The following is an 11,660-nucleotide window of genomic DNA, read 5'->3' as shown; positions in this document are numbered from 1 at the left end:
ATACGAAGTGCTGTATATGGAGTAAAAATCAGCCATGCAATAACATTAAAAACTAAATAAATTAATGTCAATAATTATTAACCAATTCATTAATGAATCAATATATCAATTAATACTAACACAAATACAGGAGGTATCATAAAACTAGTCAAAGCCATAGAATTCAAATGTGTTAAGTTTTAAAATGGACAGTTATAAATCCTGCATGAAGGTAGTGGCATAGTCTTTTAATTTTTTTTTTTAATCCATCCCAACAGTGTTTTATTTATTGCGTAATGCCCAGGTGGTTATATTTACTTACAAGAAGTTATAACATTGCAGTAACTGGAAGTGGTAAAGTTGCGGGGAGAGGCTCGCAGTCACAGGTACCTTCTGTCATTTAATTGTTCTGCCTGTCACTACACGTCGCAGGGATGGGTAGATGAACATGTTAGAAAATGATAAATATTTTTCGGACGCATTAGAGTAGTTCAAAGTAGATAATTTCCAACCGTATCATGGATGATGAGCTCATATGGCACAGGTCAAGGCAGCTTTATTGCGCATTTCATACGCAAGGTAAGTCAAGTGTGCTTCACAAAATTAAAAGCGTAACACATAAAAGCATTTACAAACAAAAGCCTTAGAGTAATAAAAGCAGCTCACTAAATTTTCTAGAAGAACTTAACAGGGCAAGAACAACATTTTGGACAATTAACAAAAAGTGCTTTTAGAAGACCTTACTCAAAAGGTATGGGTGGGGAAAAGTATAGTTTTTAATATGGTAGCATTTACACTTGGGCTGACTTCACGTCTGTTGGCATCTTATTTTTCCGTTTTCTTCCGCGTACATGTGTGCAACTCTACAGCTTCCATTTTCATTGGGAGCGTACCAAAATTGCGTCTCCCGAACACTAGGTGGCGCTACTTCCTCAACGTAATAGTTCTTCCGGAAATGTATTTTTGAAATGCAGTTAGGCTAACTGAATAGCTTCCATTTAGCGTCTAAAAATCCAGGATTTGGACTCACTGTTTGAATCCCAAAATGTCAATTTCCGTCGTAAAGCAACAATACGTATGGAGCAAAGTAACGGCGTTAGAGTGATGCCAGTCAATTCCGGTGAGGTCGGTATTTTTGAACACGTATTGTTCAGGAAGGGGGACAGAAGGCTAAAGGTTAGCTACATTAAAGAAACGCATGCTAGTAATGTTTGACAGGTTTTTATCCAGTGAGAAAGCACTCTGTTAATCCTTTTATGCAATAGTAGTTACCTATAGTTTTTAACTTGCATAATGTGGTTTGCTTTGTTTTAGGGGTCTTTGATGTCGCAGTAGAAATAGGGTACAATTGTCGTTTAACGTTACATGTCTACGACTGCAGTCTTATCAAGGACCATACTGAAGTTATTGGCATTAAAATTCAGTCGTTTTCCATTAAGTTTCGTATACATTTGTTGTCTGTGGGATAAAGAGCGATCGTAGGTTATGCAGAGCGTCCACTAAGTCTCTTTACAATTAGGAAACGCTGTAATAGGAACTTGAGGTATGTTAATCAGGTTTGTTCCATGTGCTCAGTGGCTCTCAAAGTTTTTGATCACATGGTGTTTGTGCATTTCGTTTATACGGAACATCAACAGCGGCAAGAGGACAAGAAATCAAGTATCAGCTTGTTGAGCTTCATGCACTAATGTTTCTCGTATACAGTAGAGATGTATTAATTAAGATGGACCCCACCCTCTGAAATATTACCTCCTGTGTTGTAATTTCTAGAGTCTGTTCACTTGACTTTGAGGTAAATGTGTCAAATTGTAAAGAGTTAACGCTATCCAATTTTTAATTATTTTTGATTCAGTTACTCAGAGTTGACTATGAGCTCCCTATCAGCCCATGCTTCTGCCTCAGGCACACCATGCAGGGCATTGCCTGGAGAGGGAAATCAGGTACATTGGATCAGCAACATCAATCTAAAAATGCATGTTTACTTATCATTATATTTAATTGTTGTTTTTTTTTCATATGAATAATTCCAGGTCCGACCCAAGGCTCCCCTCTTGCAAATACTACGCATTGCTGGAGCCCAGGAGGATGTCTTCACACTCAAAGAGGTTAGCTGTCAAGTGAAATGTTCAATATGTTAGGGCGTGCAGACAGCATAAATCCCAACTATTAAATGCAATTTACTAATACAGTACAGTATTATTCTTGCTTAAGAAGCGTCACCTCCAAACTCAAACACAATCTGTTCAGTGTTGCTAAATACAGTGGTTATAAATCCAAATATGAATGGATGACTTTTAATGCATTATTTTCACAACTAGTTTTGGTCAAACTCCAAATTTATATGAGTGTTACGCCATTCGAGAAGTGACTTTCCACTGTACCTGCAGTTGTCATTGCGTCTAATGTTTTGTCTTTTGTAGGTAATGCACTACTTGGGCCAGTACATTATGGGAAAGCAGCTCTACGACAAACAGAGACAGCACATTGTCCACTGCCAGGATGACCCTTTGGGAGAGCTGCTGGAAGTGGAGAGCTTCTCTGTGAAGAACCCAAGGTACACACCAACATTTACATGCACTTTTTGTTTAAAACGTAGCCATTTGTAAATATTTGCTTTTATCTCAGTATTGCAGCTTTTCATTTCTTCTCTCTCTCTTTCTCTCTTTCCCTTTCTTTCATTCTTTTTCTTTCATTCTTTTTCTTTTTTAACAGCCCCGTGTATGAAATGCTCAAGAAATATGTCGTCATACTCGGTAGTGCTGGTAAGTGACTCAGAAACGTCAATTGCTGATTACTCATTGTCGTATTGATGATGTCTTTTTGTCCTTTGCTCTTAATTATAAGTCAATATTTAATTGATTCAAAGTTTAGATCCTGTGGACTATGGTTTGGTATTTTACAATCATACTCCCCTATAGTCCAAAAGTGCGCTTGTGATGGATGTGTGTCTCTTGAGGGTCAGGCCAGAAGAATAAGAACTACATTTCAAGCTTTTGCTACAAATCAACAAAAGAAGGCCTTAGTGGGAGTGTGTGGTGTTCTTGTTTCTGTTACTGTGTCTTATCTGAAATGCAGACGCTGCAGAGAATCTTTCTGTGGGCCATGAGTGTGTTGAGGGCGGAGTGGAAGATCGTGGTCAGGTAAAACTGAAACATGGTGCTTAGAAGAAACGGATCCCCTGACCTTTCTCACCTTACTACACACAATGAGCCACCTGAGTACAAATTAGTCATACTGACAAGAGTGACTGATTGCAACAGGAGGTTTTTTCGCTCCATTGCAGTTAACTGGGAAGTCTGAAATTTACAACCTCTGACTTGGAAAAGTTCATGGGAATTCCATTTGAAGTCTGAGTTGTTGTATCTGTAGTAGATATTGCCATTCAACTCAACCAGCTCTGCTTGGAAAACAGACAGCTGATAGTTAAGTTATCTTTTCACAACCAAAGCAAATAGCAGCTTACCAGTTATTCTCCCCACATCCCGCAACGTGCTTGATACTCAACCTATTAGCTTAATTTTTAATTTAATTTTATTTTATCTCCATTTTGTTAGTGTCTTAATTTCAAACCATTTTTAAACCAAAATGCGAAAAATGTGTAGCATGATTCTAGGACAGCTTTGGATAATCGTGGCCTTGAACAGAATCCTCGTACGTCCAAAACCAAATTTTACAGGGGGAAAAAAAGCCATCTTTTTTGAGTTGCTAAACACCATATCATTGAAGTGTCGTACTGTTGCATATCAACATTAACACAACACCTCCCCATAATCATGCCAATTTAATTTGATAAAAATGTGCTAATTTAATTAGAGCAGTCAAGTCAAAAAAATCATTTGCAATATGGTATATGTGCCCTCACTTTTCTGAACACAGTAAGCTAATTCGTATTAATATTGAGTTTGTGGAATAAGAATTAAACAATATACCCGTTTAGTCCAATTCACGAGGCTGCCATTTTGTTCTGTACTGCCACCTGCTATCAACTGAAATTGTTGTCAAAGAGCCCACAGACTCATCTTGGGCCTTAAGTATCGTTTTGTGAAAAATTACGAAATTGACCATATTTGGGCATACGAGGTTTCTGCCACACGTTGGCGGTATGTAAGGTATCACACAAATAAAAACCAAATAAAGGAGTGTTTCCACTCTTAATTCCCCACACACATGAATTAGATGGCGAAGAGAATATACTAATCGCCCTGTCAGATGGTGTGTAGTGAGATGAGGTGGTAGGGGCTGCTGTCTTCGATGGTGTCCTTCTTGTACAGAGTGGCACCGTCTCTGTACAGCCCCATCCTCGGTCTGGTTTGGTGGAAGGCCCCGCCTCTTTTGTGCGCCCCACCGGCTCCACTCTGGATGGGGGACAGAGTCACTGTCTCTGTCTGTCTCAGAGTTCTCTTCTCTGCTTCACAATGGAGGGTCGCAGCTCCCAATCAGAATCTGGCCCTAATGAGAACCCGCAAACCTCTTCTCCTTTCTCATTTCCTCTTTGTCACTCTTTACAAAACACAATGCTAACATCAGCCTGTACTTACCTTTTTGACTCTGAATTGTTTTCATTTGTAAGGGGTTTTAATAAGGCCTGGTGGTTAATCTCAGGATGATTGTTGTTATACTGCCTCCAAATTAGAACCTTCACCAATATGCGTTTTTAAGTGTATATGATGGTTGTAAATTGGCGAGTTACCGGTAACTTCTACACACATGATTCCTCTGGAGTCAAGTTAATGAATATGCCCTCATGGTTGTGGTTAGACAGTACTGACTAACCCCTTTTCAAGAATATGCTCTATGCAGGACCGCTAGTTGAAACAAGGCATTCTGATTAATATTGCGTTTGTGGAATATGAGTTAAGCAGCAAAATATACCCCTTTTTTAGCCATCTCAGGGGGCGCCATTTTGTTACGGCTTTCGGCTGAAAATGGTATCACAGTTACTCAGAGCTCAGGTAACGGCCAATCGCGACTGACCTGTTTTCTGAAGCTGAGCAGACCAATCATGATTGGTCGCTACCTCAGCCCTGAGCAACTGTGATTCATTCATTTCAGTCGACAGAAGTGACAAAATGGCCGCCGGCTGAGATGGCTAAAAAAGGGGTATATTTTGCTGCTTAACTCATATTCCACAAACGCAATATTAATCAGAATGCCTTGTCTCATAGTGGGCTTGCACAGAACATATTCTGGAAAAAATAAAGGAAGTTTGGCTTGACTTCCTCTTTAACTTGTCCTCAAATATGCTTCTTTCACTTCCCCGCAAAAATATGACTAGTAATGTATTTTTTTTTTTTAACTCTTGAAAAAACTTACTATATCCATAAGATTACAACGTAATTATTTGAGTGTGTCTATGTATATGAATTATAAATAAATCCATGTTTATTTATTTCGATATGGCCCTCATACTTCATTGAAAAGAAAAAAGAAATCTGCGGCTATAAGTGGTCAATAGCCTTTGCATATAGGTAAATGAAATTAAACAGGTCTATTTTTCTTTCATTCATTCATAAGTACGCTCCTACCTACTCATTCCTAATTTGTCTTCATTTTTGGTGTCCTGGTTATCACCTAAGTTCTGCTTTGTGTCTCCCACCCTAAATGTTTCCCACGTGCCCCATAGTCAGAGGCCATCTTGACAAGGAGCTGCGAATCCTCCAAGTAAACCGGTTGCAGCTTTGTGGTCTAATGGTTTTTTTTTTCCTCCCACCTGCCCCCCTCCCCCCTGTAGATGTTTGGGGGTGTGGTCAAAGCAGGACTGGAGGCTGCCAGTGACAGGCCTCCCCTGCCGACCTGTTCCCAGAGAAGACCTCGAGAGCCCGATGACGGTAAACAAACAGTTTGTGTGCTCAGGGCCGTACTTTATCCTGTTGAAAGCACTAAAAATGACTTTTTTCAAACCCCTTCAAGACTCCCTTGAAGGTTTGCCACGCTCAGCTTGCAAACGACCCAAATTAGATGTCACTCTTGATGACTGGGACCTGTCTGGCTTGCCCTGGTGGTTTTTGGGCAATCTCCGCAGTAACTACAGCCGCAGGAGCAACGGGTCCACTGATATTCACACCAACCAAGTAAGAACCCCGCCATGTCACTTTTACTTATTTGTGTTGTTGTTTGTGTTTTCGAAGAGCCACAGTGTTTGTTTGACTGATATGTCAGCTGTCTCTTCCACAGGAGGAAGACACTGCCATCGTGTCGGACACCACGGACGACCTGTGGTTCCTGACGGAGGGCGAAAGTGAGCAAGTGAGTGTGGAGATGAAGGAGGCTGCGCTGGAGGAGAGAAGCGCAGGAGAAGGAGATGCTCCGCTTGATGAGGAGGATGGGGGGGCAAAGGAGGAGAAAACGGATCGAGAGGTAAACGATTCTAGTGGAGCAGGGTGACGTTTAACGCAATACACAAGAGGTGTAGTACTGTGGAGCCGGCCGATAGTGAGTACAAGACGCTGGTTGACCTATGATTGGTAAACTCAATACTTCCGATAGAAAATAGTGGAAATAGAAAAAAAAAATCAGTTTCAGAATCATTGTGCAGTCATAAAACTGTCAGACAAATGTAAGTAGCTTTTTCATTCAAAATAAGTTAACTGCCATCTTGTCTTGTTTTTTCTTTTACTTAACCTATCCTCTATGTGCTAAAAATTCTCACGTATTCTGTTTCTATGGACAGGCCAAAGCTCAGTCTAATATAAAAAATGGTGCCTTGGCACCATCTTGTGACACCTTGGTGCCAAGGAATTATCTTGAAGTGAGAGGAGGAGCTTCATTTAGACAGACCATGCCCTGTTTAATGCCCTGTCTTGTGGTATCTATTGGGAATTATAAATGTTATTGGTGGGTGTGTCAATTGTGGATTTTTGCTATTGGCGTCAGGTATATTTGTGCGGGAACAAGTTATTATTGTTAGTACAATGAATTGAACAACAGTGATGCTCAGGGGAATTGCTGCTTGCACTTGGGAAGTGAGACTAAACTCTTCATATAAATAATAACAAATAAATAAAACTATTACTAACCAGTTTTATAGCAAGTTATTTTTTTTTTAATTTTTTTGCTTCAGTAGTGTGTCCACGAGGTTAGATGCTTTTATCCTGATTAAATTTTCCATTTTGCGATAGACAGGGCAATCAAGCTTGCCAAGTTACGAGGAGAAGAAGGTTTTATTGACATGATGCATAATTACATTAATGACATCATTGATACCAGAGCTGGGCATTCCGCCGATGTGACGGACCGGTCCGCTTATACACCTATGACGGAAATGTGTTTAAAGCCTGTGGGAGGAGTATTTTATTGCGTAATCCTCTCAATATAATTATTTTTATACGGGGGAAGACTGGAATGCATTAATGGCGTTTCTATTCATTTCAGTGTAAAAAGATTGAATTCAAATTGTATCAAGGCACCACTGTACTTGTGCCAATAATGGTGTGATTTGCAGTTGAATTGATGTGATTGTGTGTATTCAGATGCAGGAGGAGCCAGATGAAGATTCTCAGTGTCTCAGTGATGATACAGACACAGAGATCTCCACACAGGTTTGTCTAATATGCTTTCTTTTCTCTTCTCCTTGTCTCAAACGTCATTTGACTGCCGGGAGGCTTCATAAATTCCAGGCTTCTTGCCCGGGATGTGCTTAGGTTACATAGTTAATGAAATAGCTAAAATTGTTAACAAAATAAAATAACGAAAATGCTTTTAACTCATTCACTGCCAAAGACAAATTTATTTGTCTTTTCACAGTCCAGCTATTCAATCCCAGGAACCTACTTAGATTTTTTTTCAAATGTTTTCTAACATTAGGGTAAAAATCTGAAAATGTCTGGCAGTGAATGAGTTAAAAAAAAAACTGTTGAAGCTACTTCTTATGTTTATGAAATTAAAAGTAATGTTAGGGTTAACCCTAACATGGAAGCCCCATTAACCCATTAAGGCCAGGAGCGCATAACTGCGTTTACACCACTAGAACCGGGAGCGCTGTTGCATCTTTCTAGCCAATGAAATGCATCAGAATATACATGTGGTGGTGTCGTGAGACCGTGGAGGTTGCCCCGGAATTTTTTCGGCCATTAATGGTGACGCAGGCGATCGCGGTATCTCTGAAATACGGCAATGAAAAAGATGCGCTTGTGGACTTGTGAACCAGTCAAACATCATATATGATTAAGATGTAAAAACTAAAACTAATACTAAAACGAACAAAAAATACTAAAATGAAGTATTTAAAAAATATATATAAACGGAAGTAAAAAAAAAAGCTCTCCCCGCCAGGATGCATGGCAGTGCAGCGAATGCAGGAAGTACAACTCTCCTCTGCAGAGGTACTGCGTCCGCTGCTGGGCCCTGCGTAGGAACTGGTACAAAGACGTGCCCCGACTCGCCCACTCCCTCTCCGTCCCCGACATCCCCGCGTTCAGCTCCCTGAGCACGCACCACGAGGACGACGACAGCGACGCGGGCATCGACGTCCCCGACTGCAACCGCACCGTTTCCGACCCGGTCATTCTGCCCTCCCACTCCACCGCCGACCGGCCGCTGCCGCCCGTCGCGATGGCCCGACGCCCCGTAGGCCACAAAGACGAGCCGGCGTCAGGCGGCGAGAGTCAGGAGAGTCTGGGCATGGAGGTAGAATGCCGACCGGAGGCCCTGCTGGAGCCGTGCAAGCTGTGTCGAGTCCGACCCCGCAATGGCAACATAATCCACGGACGCACGGCCCATCTTCTCACCTGCTTCCCGTGTGCCAGGAGGCTTCATAAATTCCAGGCTCCTTGCCCGGGATGTGGAAAGATTATCCAGAAAGTTGTAAAGATATTCGTTGTGTAGAGTACCATCGGTGCAGTCATTTGCATGCACTCTGTGTATGTGTTTAGCACCATCTCATTTTAGCACTTTGGCGCCCATGAAGGACGGACAGAGATATGTTGTTTTGTGCCACATTCTCACAAGGGAACAATAAGAGCAGAGATATATATTTATTTATGAATGAATGTGCAGCTTTTTGTGCCCTTATTGTAAAATGATTAGATGTCTTGAAAGGTGCTGTCTGAAAATGAGTATTTTTTTTTTGTCTTGTTTGGTTTTGCCTGCAGATTGACTCAGCCTGTACGAGGACGAATTCATGAGCCTTTTTTTTTTTCTTTTGTTTTTTTACCTTGCATTTTGTCTGCAATGTGCTGTGTGGGTCATAGATGCGAATAGACCAAGCTGAAGAATGAAACCACAATGCTCTTATTACAATCTGCCTCAGCTCTCCCTTTGTATAGAAGTCAAGAACGTTTACTTAATGTTTAATTGCTCAAATAGATATCAGTACCGCACTGCAGTCATTGTTTTTTTTTTTTGTAACAAATATTTAGAAAGTGACAGCAATGCGCTAAGTTTTAATGTTTTCTCTCAAGGGGGTCTTACTTTACCCGCCCTCTAATAAAGTGATAATGTATTTAATTTATTTATGATCATTTTAAATTGAAGTTAAATCCTGCACTTGTTCTATTAAAGAGCAGTCAAAGTAAAATGTCAAGTAGGCGAAATGTATTCATTGTAGCCAATATAAAAGCTTAAAGGGAGGCTGAGGTTTGATTTGAGCTTTTCACTGCCATGTAAGCATTTTTCATTACTATTACCAGATTTTGTTTCCATGCCTTTGCATTATTATGAAGATTGTAATATACAACTGCGCACGTACATTACTGGTACTTTTTGAGTGCAGTACAGATGTCATCAGGCTTTAGTGAAGTGCGTGTTTGGCTCTTTGCTTCTGCTTTATTTCTCTGCCTGTAGGGGGCGATAAGTCCTGTGTGATGTGGTGGTGGTGGTGGTGGTGGTGGTGACTAGCTGTACATTAGCACTAACAACATAAGCAAATGTAGATGTATGCATGTTCATTGTAATCACTAGAGCGTAATAATGGAAAGCATGGGAGAGCGACATTAGCTTTGAGTTTGTATTACGCAAGATATGAAAGTGGCTTGCTGTGTTGTCTCTGACAAATAAACATCTACAATATTTACAAAACTCTTAATGTGAAATGTGTTCACTTTGAAAGTACAATACTCACTAACAGTTGACATAAAACAGTCATTTGATGGCTAGTCTTACTCGCGGTGTCAATACACCAGTCACGTGTCAAACAAACACTTCCTCCTCATCCCCTCCACTCCCTTCAAATGTTTTTTTTTTTTGGTGGGTTGTCAATCCGCTGTGCTTTGAATAACACTGTCTGAAGGGCAAAACATAATTGTGTGTGTAGGATTAATAAGTAATAATGCATGCTCGATTTTAAATAGCATGTAATACATTTTTAATCATTCTGTAATTAATCAATTTAATATTTTCAATAGAGCTGGGCATTTTACTAAAAATTAGCAATCCGTTTATCGCTTTCCGCCTACAGCCGGGGTACCCTTCCGCCGTCCGTTTATCGGAAATAGATGATTCCATAGATGGGGAAAAAAGGCCATCCGATTATGTATATTTTTTTAACTCTCCCATCTATCGTTTATCGTCTACAAAATGGCCGTCCGTCATAGGTGGATAGGCGGACCGGTATGCCCAGCTCTAATTTTCATTTTGCCCAAATTTTACAAATGTATTAATTTACTATAAATCAATTTGCAAATTAATGAGCTAAAGAATTAAAAATGATTTTTTTTTAACAAACAACAAACTTCTCCCCATGTTAGTGTTGTTTTCTCCGGGCTCTCTGGGTTCCACCCCCCAAAAATAAGCACGGTAGGTTCATTGAAGACTCAAAAGTGTCCGTAGGTATGAATGTGATTGTGAATAATTATTGTATATGTGAACATTGTACGAACGTACTGCAACTGGCTTTCGACCAGTCCAGGGTGTACCTCAACTCTCATCCCAAAGGTTGCGGAAATATGTTCCAGCTCACCACCCTCAACCCAAATGAGGACAAGCACTATAGAAAATGGATCTGTGTCCACTATGCTTTCATAGTTCATATATTGTATGAGACGTGTGTGTGTGTTCGTGTGAGTCTGTGTGTGTGTGCACGATGGCCAAAGAGTAAGTCATTGTATGACAGGCCAGCTGTCCTGTGTCCTCCTTTTTGACTTGTGTGCAGCACCTGTGTCTCTCCTTTCTTTGCTTACTCACTGTTCTGTCCTACATGGGGGCGTCGTCCATCAAGTGAACCCCGTGTCCTCTGCTTCCACTATAAATATATATATATATATATATATATATATATATATATATTAGGCCTATTGTACACCTAGAAGAAAGACCACACAACACCTAGCAGTGTGTGGAGGTGTTACTGTCCCCCCACCACGACCATCAACATGACTCACCCATCAGGCATCACAGTGCCCCCCACCCTCACAGCGTGTCATTCTGGCTGATTTGTCCACGCCGTCAAGCACGTTACACGGCATCCAAGAAGAATGGCACGCCACTAGTTATTTGGCACCCGGTACATCTTGGCAATCTACAGAATGGCACTGCCAGGGGAGTGGGAGAGAGTGAGTGGGGGATTCTGGATGATTCCATAGCGACACTACCTCACTTCCAACATCCCAGAATAACTTTGCACATTCTCACTCCATAAACCTCCAGGAGGGAAAGTACTCATTTGGTTGACTAATTCTTTGTCCTTAGGATGCCTTTTCCTAATTTACCATTATTATTAGCTATTATTAGTAGTAAATCAATTCGTA

At 40.8% G+C, this 11,660-nt stretch overlaps 1 protein-coding gene across 6 annotated transcripts; it reads left to right on the top strand.

Moving 5' to 3' along the window:
• Nucleotides 1-627: 627 nt before the first annotated feature.
• mdm4 (MDM4 regulator of p53) lies at nt 628-9,993 on the top strand. 6 transcript variants are annotated; one of them, XM_086041240.1, is made up of 11 exons: nt 628-730; nt 1,832-1,919; nt 2,010-2,084; nt 2,400-2,533; nt 2,692-2,741; nt 3,055-3,119; nt 5,711-5,807; nt 5,890-6,050; nt 6,139-6,336; nt 7,449-7,517; nt 8,251-9,993. In XM_086041240.1, the coding sequence occupies exons 2-11, from the start codon at nt 1,848-1,850 to the stop codon at nt 8,800-8,802; spliced, it is 1,473 nt and encodes a 490-aa protein (XP_085897366.1). In that variant the 5' UTR covers nt 628-730; nt 1,832-1,847; the 3' UTR covers nt 8,803-9,993. The 6 variants fall into 6 exon arrangements, with proteins under 6 accessions (XP_085897366.1, XP_085897367.1, XP_085897364.1 ...); XM_086041241.1 differs by lacking the exon at nt 628-730 and adding an exon at nt 896-1,155; XM_086041238.1 differs by lacking the exon at nt 628-730 and adding an exon at nt 897-1,099.
• Nucleotides 9,994-11,660: the final 1,667 nt, after the last annotated feature.

This window comes from Filicampus tigris, chromosome 9 (assembly GCF_054856515.1).
Source record: "Filicampus tigris isolate MCC_2025a chromosome 9, RoL_Ftig_1.0, whole genome shotgun sequence".
In the NCBI taxonomy this organism is placed as follows: Eukaryota; Metazoa; Chordata; class Actinopteri; order Syngnathiformes; family Syngnathidae; genus Filicampus; species Filicampus tigris.
The sequence above is the reverse complement of the archived record's forward strand: the minus strand, read 5'-3'. Positions and strand labels throughout refer to the sequence as shown.